Source organism: Macaca fascicularis, chromosome 14 (genome assembly GCF_037993035.2).
Source record: "Macaca fascicularis isolate 582-1 chromosome 14, T2T-MFA8v1.1".
NCBI classification, from domain to species: domain Eukaryota; kingdom Metazoa; phylum Chordata; class Mammalia; order Primates; family Cercopithecidae; genus Macaca; species Macaca fascicularis.
Genome location: NC_088388.1, coordinates 10,444,573 through 10,463,389, shown reverse-complemented (window position 1 = coordinate 10,463,389; position 18,817 = coordinate 10,444,573). Strand labels below are relative to the sequence as shown.

Below are 18,817 nucleotides of genomic sequence, written 5' to 3'. Positions count from 1 at the left end.
TAGAACTATGTGTGGAGTTATTTTTTCAATGGGAATAGTAAGGGAAGGAGTTTTGCATTGCATATGAAAACATTTATGTAACACTTTAAAACAAAAAATGCCATATAAGTGCAATTGTGACATGGTGGAAGGAGCATGACTTTAGGGTTCAAATGTAGATTTGGATCTTGGATGATTCATTCAGCAGCTATGAACTGAGTACCTGCTGTTTGGTGAGCACTGGGTGAATATAGGCAGATAAAGTGGATCTACCCTCACCTCATGGGGAGAGTCGGAGGGAGTGGAAGGAAGAAACCACTTTGAGAACTCTCCTCACCGGCTCTGTGACCCTCCAAGTTCCGTAAACTCTCTGTGCCTCAGATTTCTCATCAAAGAAGTAGTCACACCTACCATGCTGGGTTGTGAAGAGAAAAATCGATCACTTTTATTTTATTTTATTTTATTTATTTTTTGAGATGAAGCCTCGCTCTTTGCCCAGGCTGGAGTGCAATGGTGTGATCTCGGCTCACTGCAAACTCCGCCTCCCGGGTTCATGCCATTCTCCTGCCTCAGCCTCCCTAGTAGCTGGGACTACAGGCGCCCGCCACCACGCCCAGCTAATTTTTTGTATTTTTCGTAGAGACAAGGTTTCACCGTGTTAGCCAGGATAGTCTCGATCTCCTGACCTCGTGATCTGCCCGCCTCTGCCTTTCAAAGTGCTGGGATTACAGGCTTGAGCCACCACCCGGGCCAGTACCTTTATTAAAGCACTGGCAGAAGGTCTGAGGGAGGTTCTTGTAAACAGAAGTCTCCTCCTGCGATTGTTGGTGGAGGCATTGCGAGCCCCATTTTATGGAAAAGAAAACTGAGAGTCAGAAATTTTGAGCAACTTACTGAAAAGAGCTTAAGTAGCTTGCCTGAAGTCACACAGCTAGTAAGTGAAAGAGCTGAGAAATCCAGGTCTTTTGACTCAAAATCCTGCACTCTCTTTTTTTATACAAAGCTCCCTTGGAAAAGACACTTAACCACAATGAGCTTTACTGTTCACTGTGCTTATTACCCATTTTAATTAGGAGCATTTTCCTGTGTCCCTATAGGACAGCCTTACCTCCACAAGGCAGGGGCAGAGCTCATTGGAACAGGAGACCACTTTTCTTAGTGCAGCCCCTCCCTGCCTGTCTGGCCCAGCTGACTGCACCCTGCCTCCTGCCCCGTGGGCAGGCAGCAGAGCTCGGGGTTCTTGAGTTACTGCAGTCTCAGGCCATGGCAGCCCCAGGCCTTGCTCTAAGGATTGCCAGGTCTACATGAATGAGCCCACAAATCTAGAGGCCCGGCTGGCCCTCCTGCTGCTTGTGCTTGGGAATTACAGCTCATGCTTAGAAATGAGATGGAGGGAACCCAGGCTTCAGTGCTTTCTGGGTTCTGGGCGTTACCCTTGCCCTCCAGCACCTTTGATCCTTGAGGCCTGTATAAGAGAGCAAGCATGTAGGGTGGAGTAAGGGAGCTTGTACCTGCTCTGAAGGTGTGCTGGCTTCTAACCTGCCCCTACAGCTCCAAAAGGCCAGCATTTGCACCCCCATCTTCATGGAGATGGAGTTGCTTTCACAAGTCATTCTGGGGGTGTCAGGAAGAGCATAGGTCCAGTCTGATTGATGCCAAAGCTTATGCTTTTCTGCCCCGTGGTGCAGCCCTGTTCACCTTCCATCCGAGGCTTCTCTGTCCCTCACCTCTACCTCAGTGCAGAGGGTAGGGCCTGTAGCGGCACTGTGTTGGCACACTGTTACCAGACCAGCCAGGCAATGAGAAGGGAGTTGGCGAGTGGTTGCTGAGGGCTTCTGAAGCCCAGGCCTTATTGTGGCAGGGTGCAAGAATCTTTGTTGGTGACGGAATGGAAGTCCACTATGCAGGACGTAGGTGCCTTAGTAGGGGACAGTGTGGCCAGTGGAACAAACATGATCTGCAGCCCATCCCTGGGATTGAGTCTCTCCTCTGCCCTTTATTCACTGCAGAACTGAGTAGTCACGTTGTCTCTTCAAGCCTCAGTTTCCTGCTGTGTAAAGGGAAGTGATAGTTTCTGCCCTGGTAATTGAAACACATAACCTAGGCTGGGTGTGGTGGCTCACACCTGTAATCCCAGCACTTTGGAAGACCAAGACAGGAGGATCGCCTGAGCCCAGGAGTTTGAGACCAGCCTGGGCAACACAGTGAGACTCCCCCTCTCTAAAAAAATAAACTAAAGAAAAAAAAAAGAAACATAATGTTTGTAAAGGTACTTTGCAAGCTATATCTCAGTGTTGTCTTGAAACCCAAATTTCCAGAGAAAAAGATGAATGCTCTAAACCCATCCATGGTAGAGGGAGGGGAGTTCTGTCCCAGGAGTCCAGCCTTGTGAAGACAGCCCATTCTCGGGTTTGTTCCTTCCTCTGGGGAGGTAAGATATGAGATCTTGCCTGTGTTCCACACGGCGCTCAGCCATGAGGTAATTAACAGCTGGTGTTGGTAGAGTTTGCGGCTGTAAGAGCAATCCCTGTGAGTTCCTGGTATCTGAACTCTTTTGCTTCTTGGTTGATTAAAGTAGGAGGTAAGCAGTGTCATTCCTTGGAAAATCATGGGTAGAATTGATTCTGAGAATTTCCCCGGCAGCTGGTTTTTCAACTCATGCAGAAGGTTCATTGCTCTGAGTGTCCTTTCCTGGGGCCAGTCTGTGTCAGGGCTAGATGTAATTGAGGGTTGTCAAACCTCTCCAGAGAGCTCAGGGAAAGGAGGGGTGTGTGGGGGGGGTGTCAAAAGAGGCTGCTCTATTGGTAAAAAGCAGAGCCAACTTACCAGTGCCTTTGGAGTGCCTTCTGGGGACCAGCTGGGTGGTGCATGCGCTTTGCATGCCTGTGCTGTCTGGTTGTCCTGGGGAGAGAGAATGAGAAGTCTTTTATTGAACACATGCCATATTAACCCTCATTAAGACCCTCAGTCATCAAGCCGGGGGAGGCTTGGAGAAGTGCTGTGCCTCTTCCTAGCACTGCAGTGGGTAGAGAGCAGGAAGAGGCTTTGGACAGCCCTGGAGTGGTGGCTCATGCCTGTAATCCCAGCACTTTGTGAGGCCAAGGCAGGCAGATTACTTGAGGTCAGGAGTTAGTGACCAGCCCAGCCGACTTGGTGAAATCCTGTCACTACTAAAAATACAAAAATTAGCTGGACATGAATGGTACACGCCAATAATCCCAGCTACTCGGGAGGCTGAGGCAGAAGAATCGCTTGAACCCAGGAGGCACAGGCTGCCGTGAGCCGAGATCTCACCACTGCATTCCAGCTTGGGCGATAGAGTGGACTCCATCTCAAAAAAAAAAAAAGGCTTTGGATGAGGCCTGCCAGGTGTCAGAGCCTGGCTCTTGCCCTGTGTTACCAGCCTTTTCACAATAGGGTGAGCGGGTCTTAGGCCTGAGAGAATATCACATCGGCCTCAAAACCGGACCTAATCTAGAAGCAGCTATGGGCAATTTGCCATTCGCTGCTCTATGCCAGGAGAATCCCCACTTTGCTGCTCCTCTGCTGCCCCGCTGCTGACTGTGTGCCTGCAGCTTCGTCTTGCTGGCCATGTGTCATCTCTGTCCTGAGGTGAACCCCTTGGGCCCCTGCCCTCTGCCCTGTCACTGGGTGTGTAGTGTGCCTGCCACTCGTTGGCCTAAACTGAGCAGGGCTTCTGGGAATGGCTCTGATATCCTTGAGTCAGAACACGGTGGCCCCCACTTGAAATGAGACCCAGCTCCCACAGGAGCTGTGGCCTACCAGATCTTTGTCACCCAACGCTGGAAGACACTGAAAAGGCTTTGAATAAACATACTTAGGAACAGCCGTCAGTGGCTACCTCAGATGCCGTCTCCTCCCTGAAGCGGTCTTCAATGTGCCTAAAGTTGGGTGTTCCCTCCTTAGGAGGGAGCGGGTGAGTGCATATTTACTAAGTGCCTGCTGCAGGCATTGTCAGCTGTTCCGCAGCATCCCCACAGTGTCTGTGTCTGGAAGGCCACTGCTCTTCCTGAAGGGAAGCTGAGAAGTCTGGTGACTTCTGAGGACTCCCCACTACAAAATGACCTGCTTGGGTCTTTCCCGCCCCTCCAAATGTGTGGCAGATGAGGCGGGAAATTTCTCACCACTGGGCCAGGCCTGTGGATGCAGGGCACTTCGGTTCCTTAAAGGGAAAGTCAGTGTTTTATTGGCCACAGCCCTTCCAGCTAATGTTGCTTTCCTCTGTTGCAGAGGAAGTCAAGCAAAGCCAAGGAGAAGAAGCAGAAGCGGTTGGAGGAGCGAGCAGCCATGGATGCCGTTTGTGCCAAAGTGGACGCTGCCAACAGGGTGATTCTCCCTTTCTTCCCAGTCCCTGCCTCCTGGGACTTCAAGTTGGTTTATAATTTGACTTGTTTTGTCGCCACCCTGTGGCAGAATTGTGACACTACCCACCCACACCGCCTCTGCCTCCTTGCTGTGCAGGGAACTGAGCTCATACCTGTGTGTTGGGAGTTGGCGCTGGCAGTTGGCCCAGGTGTTTGGGAAAATGTGGATTCCAGTGAAGTGGCTGCCTCCCTGTGGAACTTCTTCCTTATGGATAGAGGAGGATCTAGATAATTTTGTTTTCTTTTTTGTGAGACAGGATCTCACTCTGTCATCCAGGCTGGAATACAGTGGTGCGATCTTGGCTCACTTCAACCTTGCAGCCTCTGCCGCCTGGGCCCAAGCGATCCTCCCACCTCAGCCTCTCAATTAGCTGGGATTATAGGTGCTTGCCACCACACCTGGGTAATTTTTATAGAGATGGGGTTTGACCTTGTTGCCCAGGATGGTCTTGAACTCCTGAGCTCAAGCGTTTCACCCACCTTGGCCTCCCAAAGTGCTGGGATTACAGGCGTGAGCCACAGCGCTCAGCCTCTGCCTCCATTTAGTATCCCATTTTTTTGGTCATTCTTTTAACCCACTCATGGTAAACACTCATTTTAAGGATGTGGCTCGGCCGGGCACAGTGGCTCAAGCCTGTAATCCCAGCACTTTGGGAGGCCGAGGTGGGCGGATCACAAGGTCAGGAGATCGAGACCACAGTGAAACCCCGTCTCTACTAAAAATACAAAAAATTAGCCGGGCGCGGTGGCGGGCGCCTGTAGTCCTAGCTACTCAGGAGGCTGAGGCAGGAGAATGGCGTGAACCCAGGAGGCGGAGCCTGCAGTGAGCCGAGATCGCGCCACTGCACTCCAGCCTGGGCAACAGCGTGAGACTCCGTCTCAAAAAAAAAAAAAAAAAAAAAAAGGATGTGGCTCAGGGACTTGATTTTCCATCTGGAGTTGTAACCAGGTGAAGTCAGTGGAGGCTTCTTTTTTTTTTTTTTTTTTTTTTTTGAGACAGAGTCTCGCTCTGTAGCCCAGGCTGGAGTGCAGTGGCCGGATCTCAGCTCACTGCAAGCTCCACCTCCCGGGTTCACGCCATTCTCCGGCCTCAGCCTCCCGAGTAGCTGGGACTACAGGCGCCCGCCACCTCGCCCGGCTATTTTTTTGTATTTCTTAGTAGAGACGGGGTTTCACCGTGTTAGCCAGGATGGTCTCGATCTCCTGGCCTCGTGATCCGCCCGTCTCGGCCTCCCAAAGTGCTGGGATTACAGGCTTGAGCCACGGCGCCTGGCCGGAGGCTTCTTTTAAGACGTGTGTGGCAGATCAGGTAGCCTCTCTTCTTTGGGTTAGCTGTGCTGTGAGCAGGTAGTATGCCCACAGGCCAGCGAGGTTTCCTCTTGCCCTGTCAGGTGATGCCAAACTTAACTCTCATGGGCCTCCCCACCAAAGCCTTCCTCGCACATGTGACTTCAGAGCTAGGCAAATGGAGGGTTCTGGGAGACTGCTCCTGGGGCTGAAGCTAGTCTCCCATTGTGGATCCCCACAGCATCCCACTCCAAGACAACAGCTCTTGGGACAGGGCCTGTACCTCCGCCACACTTGTCTGTGCTATTCCTCTTTTCTTTCCCTCCACAGCTCGGAGACCCTCTGGAGGCTTTCCCAGTGTTCAAGAAATATGATAGAAACGGGTGAGTTACATTGAGCATTACCAACTGCTGTCTCCTTGAGCGTCTTCAGGAATTCCCTTTCCAGAGTAGGCTTCCTCAGACACAAATTTTCTCATTCTTCTTCATATCTATGAAAAAACAGGGCTGGGCGTGGTGGCTCATGCCTGTAATCCCAGCACTTTGGGAGGCCAAGACGGCTGGATCACCTGAGGTCAGGAGTTCGAGACCAGCCTGGCTAACATAGTGAATCCCCATTTCTACTAAAAATTTAAAAAAAAATTAGCCAGGTGTGGTGATGGGCACCTGTAATCCCAGCTACTTGGGAGGCTGAGGCAGGAGAATTGCTTGAACCCGGGAGGCAGAGGTTGCAGTGAGCCGAGGTAGCGCCATTGCACTCTAACTTGGGCAAAAAGCGCAAAACTCCATCTCAAAACAAAACAAAAAGAAAAAGCAGAAACTGTGGCTCGTGTCCTCTGTTGATATAAAATCCCCCAGGTAGGGTGGCAGAAGAATCCATAAATGAGCAAAGATTGCACTTAATCTCAGACCAATGTCTCTTTAGTTAAAGTTTTCTTTTTTGAGATGGAGTCTTGCTCAGTCACCCAGGCTGGAGTACAGTGGCGCAATCTTGGCTCACTGCAACCTCCGCCTTCTGCGTTCAGCCGATTCTCCTGCCTTAGCCTCCTGAGTACGTGGGATTATAGGTGCGCGCCACCACACCTCACTAATTTTTGTGGGGGTTTTTTTTGTTGTTTTTTTGAGACAGAATCTTGCTCTGTCACTCAGACTGGAGTGCAGTGGTGCGATCTCGGCTTACTGCAACCTCTGCCTCCCGAATTCAAGCAATTCTCTGTCCCAGCCTCCCAAATAGCTGGTATTACAGGTGCCTGCCACCATGTCCAGCTAATTTTTGTGTTTTTAGTAAGAGTCAAGGTTTCACCATCTTGGCCCGGCTGGTCTTGAACTCCTGACCTCAACTGATCCGCCTGCCTCAGCCTCCCAAAGTGCTGGGATTACAGGTATGAGCCACCGCACCCGGCCTGATGTCTCTTCCGGAGTGATTATTCTCTCTATGCAAAGAATCATTGAGCTGAAACAAATTTGGAAAATTATCTAGGCTGACACTCACATTTAATGCATGGGAAACTGAGGTCCAGAGAGTCAAACGAGCTTTCTGAGTTTATGGAGTTTTCACCTGACAGCTGAGGGGGCTTTTAATTTCCAATCTAGTGCTCTTTCCCTGAGTATATAGTATAATTATTAAAAGCCACTTACTGGCTAATTGGCCCTGAACAAATTACTTTTCTTTTTCTTTAAAAAGAAAAATATTTTTTGGTAGAGAAGGGGTCTCGCCTACGTTGTCCACGCTGGTCTCAAACTGCTGTTCTCAAGTGATCCTCCCACCTCGGCCTCCTAAAATGCTGTGCCCAACTGACTCTGAACAAATTACCTAATCTCTCTGTTCCTCAATTTTCTAGTTAAAAATGGGCCTGGGGCAGGTGTGGTGGCTTATACCTGTAATCCCAGCACTTTGGGAGGCTGAGGTTGGGAGGATTGTTTGTGCCCAAGAGTCCAAGACCAGTTCTGGCGACATAGGAAGACCCTGTCTCTACAAAACAAAAATTTTTTTAATTAGCTGGGCATGGTGGCACATGCCTGTAGTCCCAGCTACTGAGAAGGCTGATGTGGGAGAATTGCTTGAGCCTGGGATATGGAGGCTGCAGTGAGCCATGGTAGCACCATCGCACTCTAGCCTGGGTGACAGCAAGACCCTGTCTCAACACAAAACAAAAACCCAAAAACCCAAAATGGTTCTAATAATAGTACCTTTCTCATGGAGTTGTCAGGAGGATAAGATGTAAAGTGTTAGTTCCTGGAGCGTAATAAAAGCTAGATAAGTGTTTGCTGTTATTTTATTTTACAATTTCATTTTAGATTCGCGAGGTACATGTGCAGATATTTTGTGTAATGGTGGGGTCGGGCATCTAGTGTACCCATCACCCAAATAGTGATCGTGTACCCAGTAGGTAAATTTTCAACCCTCACCCTGTTTGCTATTATTATTACTGATCCAGTTAACTATAGGCTCTGGACTGAAGGCTCCCTCACCATTTTTTGTCCTTTTGGTTTCTAAATAGGAAGCATAATCTGCCTTACCTGAGATGCTGTTGATGAGTTGTGCTTCCAGAATGTAACATCTTGGCTTGGGGATAAACAGGGGCTCTGGTTTCTCTGTGCTGGGGGGTTGAATTGTAGCTGGACGTCTTAGTAGCTCTACTTGGAGAAGTCACTCGTATTCCTCAAGCCTCATTTTCTTACCTAATAGGATGATGATGCCAAATTGGCAAGGTTTTTTTTTTTTTTTTTCCCTTTTTTGTGGAGAACGGGGTCTTGCTGTATTACCCAGGCAGGTGTCGAACTCCTGGGCTCAAGCTATCCTCCCGCCTCTGCTTCCCTGAGAGCTGGGATTACAGGCGTGAGCCACTGCGCCTGGCGCAAGGTTTTTTTTTTTAAGAAAGAAAAAGAATATATGCAGCTCAGGAAGTAGCAGCTGGTATGAGTTTTTTTTTTTTTTTTTTTGAAACAGAGTCTTGCTCTGTACCTAGGCTGGAGTGCAGTGGCGTAATCTCGGCTCACTGCAGCCTCCACCTCCTGGGTTCAAGCGATTCTCCTCCCTCAGCCTCCCTAGTAGCTGGGACTACACGCACATGCCCTCATGCCCTGCTAATTTTTGTATTTTTAGTAAAGATGGGGTTTCACCATGTTGACCAGGCTGGTCTCAAACTCCTGACCTCAGGTGATCCACCGACCTCGGGTGATCCACCCACCTCAGCCTCCCGAAGTGCTGGGATAATAGGCGTGAGCCACTGCGCCCAGCCTGGAAAGGCTTTTGACATACTTTAGAGGTCCCATATTGTGATATCTCATCGTGTTTTTTTTTTTTTGTTTTTGAGACAGAGTCTTGTACTGTCACCCAGGCTGGAGTGCAATGGCGTGATCTCAGCTCACTGCAACCTCTGCCTCCCGGGTACAAGCAATTCTCCTGCCTCAGCCTCCAGAGTAGCTGGGATTACAGGTGCCCGCCACCACGCCGGCTAATTTTTTGTATTTTTATTAGAGATGGGGTTTCACCATGTTGGCCAAGCTGGTCTCTAACTCCTGACCTCAGGTGATCCGCCTGCCTCGGCCTCCCAAAGTGCTGGGATTACAGGCGTGAGTCACTGCCCCCGGCTTCATAGTGTTTTCATATTCCATATTTCCATTGGCTTCCAGAAATGTGGAATAGCTCCAAAACAGGCATTGCCAGCCAACTCTGGGCATTTTATAGTTAAGACAGATGCAGTGCTATGTTTGGGCAGCTGTGATGGCAAAGTGATTGATAAAGAAAGGAAGATGCTTTAGGGGCAGGAAGTTCTGAATTTATAAGGCTGAGCAAATGTGGCGTGCCAGTCAGTAGAAGTGATGGGATTCCAGTGAGCATATCCTCTGGGGATTGTATCAAAGGTCACTGAGAGATTGATACGGGAGCTCTTTAAAGGCTTAGGGTTTGCTGCCTCTAGTCCTTTCAGAATGTAGTGCTATCTAAAGAATGTGATTTCACAGATTGGTCAAGGAGTTTAACTGTTACTTAAATTTCATTTAGAAACAGATATCTTAACACCTACAGCATTTGCAGGTTTAGAAGAACAGTGTTGGGCTGGAGCCTGCTTCACCCGTTTTTGTTTGTTTGTTTGTTTGTTTGTTTTGAGACAGAGTTTCGCTCTCATTGCCCAGGCTGGAGTGAAATGTCATGATTTTGGCTCATTGCAACCTCCACCTCCCAGGTTTAAGCGATTCTCCTGCCTCAGCCTCTCGAGTAGCTGGGATTACAGGCACCCACCACCATGCCCAGCTAATTTTTTTGTAGTTTTAGTTGAGACGGGATTTCACTGTGTTGGTCAGGCTCATCTTGAACTCCTGACCTCAGGTCATCCATATGCCTTGGCCTCCCTGAATTGCTGGGATTACAGGTGTGAGCCACTGTGCCGGCCTTAACCTGTTGATCAGCTGAGAGTATCCCTATTCCTCAGATGAGGCAGGCAGGACTCCTGGGGCGGGGTGGGGCGTGTTGAGCCGTAGTCTTCTTGAAGGACCTAGGGTCACCCAGTGGTTTTGAAGGCGCAATTAGTAGATAAAAGGAATGGGGTCCTGTGGGAGCCCGGTGAGGAGTCAGTTCAGAAATTACAGCAACAGGAAAAATGTCTAAGGGCAGGAACTAAATAACAGAAGACATGAGTGTTTATAACAAAGTACAGAAGAGACAGAAAAGGTAGGAAAAGAATAAAGAAGGAGCAGAGAGGGACAAGAAGTTTACAAATTGCTGAGGCGGATTAGGACAGCTTGGGGAGGCAGGAAATGGGCCTTGTAGTTGGGGGGTGGGCGGTGTGGCCACAGTTGTTAATCTCAACCTGAAAGACTTTGTTCCTGCACCTTCTCTAGTCATGCTGGGGAAGATACAGGGTAGGCTTTTCTCTGTAGAGTAACTGCTACTGGGCCTTCCTCCCTGTAGACTTTAAGGGAGGAACAGCAGTGCCCTGGCAGGAGAGCTGTAACCAATTCCGTACACCTCCTGTCTTCTTCACAGGTTGAATGTCTCCATTGAATGTAAGCGAGTGTCTGGACTGGAGCCAGCCACCGTGGATTGGGCCTTTGACCTGACCAAAACGAATATGCAAACCATGTAAGCGTGTCCCAACCAGGGGAGCCTAGTTCCTCTCCCAGCTTTCCCTTCTGACTGCTCCCAAATTCCCCAGGTATGAGCAGAGTGAGTGGGGCTGGAAGGACCGAGAGAAACGGGAGGAAATGACAGATGACCGAGCCTGGTACCTCATCGCATGGGAAAACAGCTCTGTCCCTGTTGCCTTTTCTCACTTCCGGTTTGACGTGGAGTGTGGGGATGAAGTCCTGTACTGGTAGGAGCCATGGCTTGGGGGAGGTAGGGGAGAGAGACCCTGGTGATGGTACAGGCACTCCAGCCAGGTGACAAGTGCCCTGGACCTTCCTAGGTCTATGGGCTGCCAAGGACTGCAAGCTCCTCTGCCAGACCTTACAGCCTCTTCATGCCCCATCCTGCACGCTCACCTCTCCTTTCTTCACCTAGCTATGAAGTGCAATTGGAAAGCAAGGTGCGGCGGAAAGGCCTGGGGAAGTTCCTTATACAGATTCTACAGCTCATGGCCAACAGGTAAGGCCTCCCTTCTTAGGAGATCCATATAGCACTCAACTGGAAGGAGCTGCCGCTGAGGCACTTGCTATTCTTTGAGTCTCATTGGAGGGGGAGGCTCATAGGCGTGTTTTGGGAGAAAGGTGTTTTAGAACCCTGTCAATAAGATGCTCCCTGCCTTGTTATGACTCCAGATTTTGCATATTTAGCTCAGCACAGCAAACATCTTTTTTTTTTTTTTTTTTTGAGACAGAGTTTCACTCTTGTTGCAGGCTGGAGTGCAATGATGCGATCTTGGCTCACTGCAACCTTCACCTCCCGGGCTCAACCTTCACCTCCCGGGTTCAATTCTCCTGCCTCAGCCTCCCGAGTGGCTGGGATTACAGGCATGCACCACCATGCCCAGCTAATTTTTGTATTTTTGGTAGAAATGGGGTTTCACCATGTTAGCCAGGATGGTCTTGAACTCCTCACCTCAGGTGATCTGCCCACCTCAGCCTCCCAAAGTGCTGGGATTACAGGTGTGAGCCACCACACCTGGCCAGCGAGCATCTTTTGAGTTCCTAATCTGTGCCACGTTCTGTACCTAAGTAACGGTGCTACAGAGAGGAAGTGGGAAAGATCCCTGCTCTGAAAGAAGCCCATCTGGTCAGGGCTGATGCCTGTGCAGTCTCATCAGCCTGCGATTGGGGGAAGCAGTGAGTGCCGAGGGGGTCCAAGACCTCTAGAGGCTAGAGGCCAAATTCAGGAGCACTTGTGCGGGTGAAAGGGGGTAACAGACAAAGACAGAAAGGAAAGGAAGCACGACCGTAGTCTCTGTTTTCTTTTCTTTTTCTTTCTTTTTCTTTTCTTCTTGAGACAGGGTCTCACTCTGGCACCCAGGTTGGAGTGCCATGGTATGATCATATCTCACTGTGGCCTCTACCATCCAGGCTCAAGTGATCCTCCCGCCTTGGCCCCCCAAAGTGCTGGGATTACAGGTGCATACCACCTCGCCCGGCCATGTTTCTGTTTCTAAAAGGTGTTTGCTCTGCTTTCTTCTAGCACACAGATGAAGAAGGTTATGTTAACAGTATTTAAACACAATCATGGCGCCTACCAGTTCTTCAGAGAAGCGTTGCAGTAAGGAGCTGGGTGTGGGCCCTTCTGGGTGGTAGGTGGGCCTTCCCAGGGCCATTTTTCTGGTCCTGGCCCCTACTCATCCTGATGCCTGAGCTCATGGTCCAGTGGTCATGGGGGTTCAGGTTTGGGGAGATGGTATGGCAGTGCTCTCTGACTTTGAGCTCATGGTCCAGTGGTCATGGGGGTTCAGGTCTGGGGAGCTGGTATGGCAGTGCTCTCTGACTTGGTCAGCTGTCCACCTCCTGCACCCTTGTCCTAAGGGTCTCATCACTGTGGCTGGTGGAAGAGTTCTCAGGCCAGGGAGGAAGGCACTCAGCTGCCTGCCACCAACCCTTTTCTCCTGCCTGCCTTGCAGATTTGAAATTGATGACTCTTCCCCCAGCATGTCCGGTTGCTGTGGGGAGGATTGCTCCTATGAGATCCTGAGCCGGAGGACCAAGTTTGGGGACAGCCAGCACTCCCACGCGGGTGGGCACTGTGGTGGCTGCTGCCACTGAACTCTCAGAGACACTTTCAAGTCACAATGCTCTCTCCTAAGGCCTTTCCTCTTTCCTGGTCTCACCATTTGCCAGGTGTCCTCAGAGCTGTGGCCTCCCCAGCCCTGCACGTACCAGGCTGCACCCTGAGAGCACAGAACCCTGGGGAGAAGTGGTATGAGCTGCTCCTCCTCTCCTAGGAGACCAGAGTGCTAGGAGGGAATGAAAGAGAGAGGGAAGAGTGGGTGGGGCCTGGCAGTGAAGCTCATCCTCCACAGTGGCTGCCTCCTCACTTGGCTCCTGGGGCCTGCAGTGGAGGTTCTCCCACCTCTGCAGCTCCTAGAGTCCTGGAAATCTCCCCTCCCCTGACACATACACTTGGACGAATGGAATGTTTATGCCCACCTTTAGGAAAGTTCTGGAGTCCTGGGTCTGGGGTTTGCTGATCCCCAAAGAGGAGCACACAGGGTGTAAGATCTGGGCATAGAGGGAGGCTTCAGAGAGACTCACACTTTCGCAGATGGAATGCTCTTATGGAGACTGTGGGAAGATCTTTTGTGCCAAGATGCAGGGAAGTGAAGAAAGCTCTTTCCAGCTGTTTTTATGGATTCATGGAGTGGGCTCATGTTGAGACCAGCTGACTCTGGGAGGAAGACTGCCTCTCTGTCAGTGAGAGAGGCTGAAAGGACCAGGAATGAGGTGTTCTGTGGGACCCGCCGTGGGGATGATTGCTTCTCTAGGCTCCTGGACATTGCTGCGTTCTAAGCTTAACCTCCTGGTCTCATGGCAGTGACCTGAGCTTTTGATTCATAGAAGAAAGCCAGAGGTTTTGCTTGTTCTTGTCTGCCAGCCCTCACTGTTCTTTCTCCTCTGCCTCTCACGTCTACCCCCAAATACCTCTGTTCTTAGTCTCAAGGGGAGAATAACATCAGGGAGTCCCTCGTCTTCCCCAGAAGGACTTCTCGTTTCTCGTATAGTTAACTCCCATTTCTTCTCATCTCTTGGTGCTGATAGCTCTCTAAGGGTAGGGCACCCCTCCCTGCAGTCACCCTCCCTCTTCAGAGAGCCCCCAGCCAGCAGCAGGCCCCTCTGCCTGCACTCCTCAGCTTTGCCCCTCACTGCCTCAGTGAGGCACTAGTGCCACTGCCATGGCCCAGCCGAGCCATAGCTCAGGCTGCAGCAGGAATGCCTCTCAGTGGCCAAAACAGCTGCTTTTCTCTCTGGTGTCACCCTGTGGTAACAGGCTGGAGCAGGGGAAGCAGAAAGCCTTCCTCTTCTCTCATAGGATAGAAAGGCAGGCTCAGAACTAATGCTCATCCTGATCTCTAGACCTTGTTCCTCTTACAGGGAAGAAAAACCAAATCCTTATCAAGGAAAAAGCACCTAACAGCTCCCTGTGGATATCCCTGAGCTCCTCTTTGGGGAGTATCGTAAAGGTTCCAGCCTTTGTGAAGTTGATCTTGCGGAGGTCTGTTGGTCCCTCTGACCTCAGCATCTGCTCACATCCTACCCTCTGCCCGACTCCGGCAGTCTGTCCTGGCAGATCTCCCCAGAGTGGTCCTTGCTTCTCACCTGGATTCCTGCTGGTGCAGGAGCCTGCGTACACAGGGCCTCCCTCACCCAGCCTGGCCCCTCTGTTGAGCACTCTGCACCGCTCTTGATGGGCAGCAGTGGGACTGGGTACTCCTTAGAGAGGGCCTTGCGACTTTACACTGGAATAAGTCTGCCTCTGCCTCACCCTGCTGGCTCCTGATGGGTTTCATCCCAGGGAGAGATGACATTGCTGGAGGGGTTTGGTAGACTCCTAAGAATCATGAAACCACAGGAGCATGTTTAGGAAGAGATTTTTCTCTGGTCCCTGTCTCTCAAAGGACACAGATGATAAATATTTATTGTCTTAGATCATGGATTCCTGATACCTCTCACTCAAGGGGACCAAAAGGAACCCCCCGTGTTCATCCCTTGTAAGGTGAGTTCAGTGTACATTGTCTCTTTCCAGTCACTGGATGCGTGGCATCAACTGGTCAAAGGGTGCTTGGTGCCATACCCTGCTCACCCCAGTCTCTGCAGGCCATGTCCCGAAGGGTTCCTCAGGAGGTCGGGACTAGGGTGGGAGAGGCACTGTCTGAGACCCGCAGTCACTCTCGTTGGTGTTGAGCCCATTCATTTCCAAAACATCTGTCTTTCTCCACTTCCCCCAGGTCTTGGTTTTGAGAAACATAGCAGGCATGGCTGGGCGGGGTGGCTTACACCTGTAATCTCAGCACTTTGGGAGGCTGAGGCAGGCAGGGTCACCTGAGGTCAGGAGTTCAAGACCAGCCTGGTCAACGTGGCAAAACCCCATCTCTACTAAAAAATACAAAAATTAGCAGGGCGTGGTTGTGGCCTGTAATCCCAGCAACTCGGGAGACTGAGGCAGGAGACTCGCTTGCACCTGGGAGGTGGAGGTTGCAGTGAGCTGAGATCATGCCCTTGCACTCCAGCCTAGGTGATAGAGCGAGACTCCATCTCAAAAAAAAAAACATAGCAGGCCTCTTGTACCAGGCTTTTTGTTTGTTTGTTTGGAGCATGTTAAGATTTTTTTTTTTGAATTTTAGTTACATCCACCCTATTTCAGGTTATTTTTGTTGCTGTCAAGTATGTATAGGACATGTGAATGGTTATTTTTAATCCTGTTTTTTTTTTTTTAGAGGAAATTCGGAAGATAAACTCCTTCTTGATATATATATATATTTTTCTTTAGCAGCTTGTTATCACTGGAATCAAAGGGAAAAAGTGATCTCTTTTTGCATTGGTTGTATTTGTATGTCACAAATAAAAAACACTTTGTTCAGCTGCTGAGATGGCTTCCTGATGCTGGGGCACCATGGGCAGCGTGAATCTGGGAAGCTTTGGACCCTGAGCCTGTCCCAACATTGGGCCCGAACATCAGAATGTGCGTGGCTATGATAGCCCCATGCCTTGCCCTGTGAAGAAGCCCCATACCGGAGGAAACCTCAGGCTGTCCGAGGCAAGCAGCCAGAATTGGGAACAGAGACCAAATGTATGTGTTTGTGCCACTTCCCAGAAGTTCTAAGGAGAGGCCAAAGGTGTTCTGAAGGGCGCCTGCTTTGCATCCTGGAAAGAAAGTCCCAAGCCAGCCTTGTGACATTTGACATCTGTGTCCAAATGTAAATTTCAGTCCCCGTGTGTGGGAGGTGAATAGACGAGAGTGCTTCTTTCCTCTGACTTTATTGGGTTACTCAAAATATTCTTTGTCTCTTAAGATTCCTGCCCTCTTCCGTCCATTCGTAGAAGACAGAGGCTCCAAGGAAGGGTAGCTCCTGTCAGGCCTGCTGGGGCAGGAGAGTTATGAGTTGGTGGAGGCTGTGACCCCCTAACGTGACAGATGGAGCTATGCAGGTTGTTCCCCAAGCAGGGCTCCTGCCAGCCCTGGCCCGGGGGAGCTGGAGCTCAGTACTTTCTGTGGACTATGGAGGGCTGCCCCACTGTGCTGTGCTTGGTGGTCTATCTGCTGGAGTGGGGGGCAGGAGACTCTGATCCACATGGAGTGTTCGTGCCCTAGCAGAGCAGACACCTGGGGAAAGAGGAGCTGGGGTCATACCTGTTCCGTGGGTCCCAGCCGTGGCATGTTGTGGCTTCTCCCCTGTGGGCGGGGGCACACCTGCAGGCAGCTGTCTTATCTTTGAGGTTTGTGCAGCTGTCTTATGTTTGAGGCCCAAAGAAAGGCAGCACAGCCCTTGGGAAGGGAGAGCAATTTGCCTGGCGAATCACACGGCCAGTTTCCCATGTGACAGAATTCTGCCCCCCAAGTTATTTGTTCCTTGAAGGCTGTGTTTTCATCCCAGGCAGAAACTTCTTGGAATGGCCATCCCCTTACTGAAGGGTAAATGGCACAGTTGGAGAGCTTGGGGCCATTCCTTTATCCCTGCTGGCTGTGTGCAGGGAGAGTTGAGGTCTGCACCCATTCCTCCTCCTCCACCTTCACAGTGGCCTGGGCCCTCTACAGCGACTGCTTCAGTGAGGTGTGGTGTGACTCCTGGGCCTGCCCCATGCTGCTGCCACAGCTTCGGTGGGCAGGCGGGGCAAGAGGCACCACCACTGAGCAATAGATAGTCCAGAGCCTGGACTGGACTGAAAGAGACTATGTACCCAGGGGGAGGGACGCTACTCACAAGATGGTTTCTGCCACCGGCTTTGAAGGGGGGAGGCTTTTCTAGTTTTTGCTAGAATACTCTCTCGCCAAGTGCAACAGAGGTTGTTCTATATCCCTGAGGACAGACGAGGTCTGGGGAGAGGGGAAGTGTTGCTACAGAGCCTGGTGAACTGATGTGGTGGTGTGACTCCCAATCTAAGGATAAATTGCCAGTGCCATGGCTCACGCCTATAGCCCCAGCACTTTGGGAAGCTGAGGCGTGAGGATTGCTTGAGGCCAGGAGTTTGAGACCAGCCTGGGCAACATAGTGAGACCCTGTCTCTAAAAAACAATATTTTTTTGATTAGTTGGGCCTGGTGGCAGGCACTTATAATCCCAGCTACTTGGGAGGCTGAGGCGAGAGGATTGCCTGAGCCTAGGAGTCTGAGGCTGCAGTGAGCCATGATTGTACCACTGCACTCCAGCCTAAGTGACAGAGCAAACAAGACCCTGTTCTTAAAAAAAAAAAAAGTCATTGTGTCTCATGCCTGTAATCCCAGCACTTTGGGAGGCCTAGGCAGGCAGATCACTTGAGGCCAGGAGTTCAAGATCAACCTGGGCAACATGGTGAAGCCGTCTCTACTAAAAATAAAAAAATTAGGCCAGGCTCGGTAACTCACTCCTGTAATCTCAGCACTTTGGGAGGCCGAGGTGGGTGGATCACGAGGGCAAGAGATCAAGACTATCGTAGCCAACAGGGTGAAATCCTGTCTCTACTAAAAATACAAAAATTAGCTGGGCGTGGTGGCACATGCCTGTATTCCCAGCTACTTGGGAGGCTGAGGCAGGAGAATCGCTTGAACCTGGGAGGCGGAGGTTGTAGTGAGCCGAGATCACGCCATTGCACTCCAGCCTGGCGATAGAGTGAGACTCCGTCTCAAAAAAAAAATTAGGTCAGGTGCGGTGGCTCACACCTGTAATCCCAAAACTTTGGGAGGCCGAGGCAGGCAGATCACGAGGTCAAGAGATTGAGACCATCCTGGCCAACATGGTGAAACCCCGTCTCTACTAAAAATACAAAAATTAGCCCGGCGTGATGGCATGTGGTGGAGAATCGCTTGAACCTGGGAGGCAGAGGTTGCAGTGAGCCGAGATTGTGCCTTTGCACTCCAGCCTGGGTGAAGAAGCGAGACTCTGTCTCAAAAAAGAGAAAAAAAAATTAGCTTGGTGTGGTGGTGTGTGCCTGTAATTGCAGCTACTTGGAAAGCAGAGGCTGCAGTGAGCTGAGATCGCCCCACTGCACTCCAGCCTGGGTGACAAAGCAAGACTCTCAAAAAAAAAAAAAAGTTAAATTGAGAGTGAAAAGTAACTTGCTCATGGTCCCAGTAGTAAATGGCAGAGCCAAGATTTGAACACAGCGTAGGAGGTGTTACCCTGTTTCACAGTTAGGTAACCTGCAGCTTAGGAAAGAAAGGAGCAAGCCAAGGACACCCACAGCTGTGTGCTTGACTAGGTCCCTTTCTTCCCTATGCTGCCCTGTCCCACGGTGCCTGTGAGAGGCCCAGCTTCTTCCTGAGCTGGAGCTATGGGCCCCAGAGGCCCCTCCCACCCCACTTTGCTATTCCTGGTGCTGGGGGCAAGGGTGGTGTCTCCTGCTTCTGCCCAGCAATGCCAGGGTATTATGCAGTGCGGCCCTGGACAGGACGTTGGTTTCTGTGAAGTCCATCTACGTTCCTGAATTCTGATTGTGCTGAAGTGGGCAAGGAGAACCTGTATTGGGGCTTTAGGAGTATGCTGTGGGGTTTTTTTTTTTTTGAGACAAGATCTCCCTGTCACCCAGGCTGGAGTACAGTGGCACAATCAGCTCA

The 18,817-nt window shown here is 50.6% G+C and overlaps 1 protein-coding gene across 11 annotated transcripts in view; it reads left to right on the top strand.

Moving 5' to 3' along the window:
• The window catches only part of NAA40 (N-alpha-acetyltransferase 40, NatD catalytic subunit), a 34,771-nt gene that overhangs the window by 3,040 nt on the left and 12,914 nt on the right, over positions 1-18,817 (top strand). Inside the window, exons 2-10 of one of the 11 annotated variants that reach the window (XM_015434558.3) lie at positions 4,231-4,326; positions 5,982-6,034; positions 10,638-10,733; positions 10,807-10,965; positions 11,154-11,237; positions 12,261-12,338; positions 12,694-12,806; positions 14,716-14,783; positions 15,505-15,647. In XM_015434558.3, coding sequence (XP_015290044.3) covers positions 4,231-4,326; positions 5,982-6,034; positions 10,638-10,733; positions 10,807-10,965; positions 11,154-11,237; positions 12,261-12,338; positions 12,694-12,806; positions 14,716-14,783; positions 15,505-15,522 — 765 coding nt within the window. In that variant the 3' untranslated portion in view covers positions 15,523-15,647. Of the gene's footprint in view, positions 1-4,230; positions 4,327-5,981; positions 6,035-10,637; positions 10,734-10,806; positions 10,966-11,153; positions 11,238-12,260; positions 12,339-12,693; positions 14,591-14,715; positions 15,648-18,817 lie in introns of those variants that run through there. The other 10 variants (XM_045372031.3, XM_015434553.4, XM_005577489.4 and 7 more) reach the window with 10 other exon arrangements.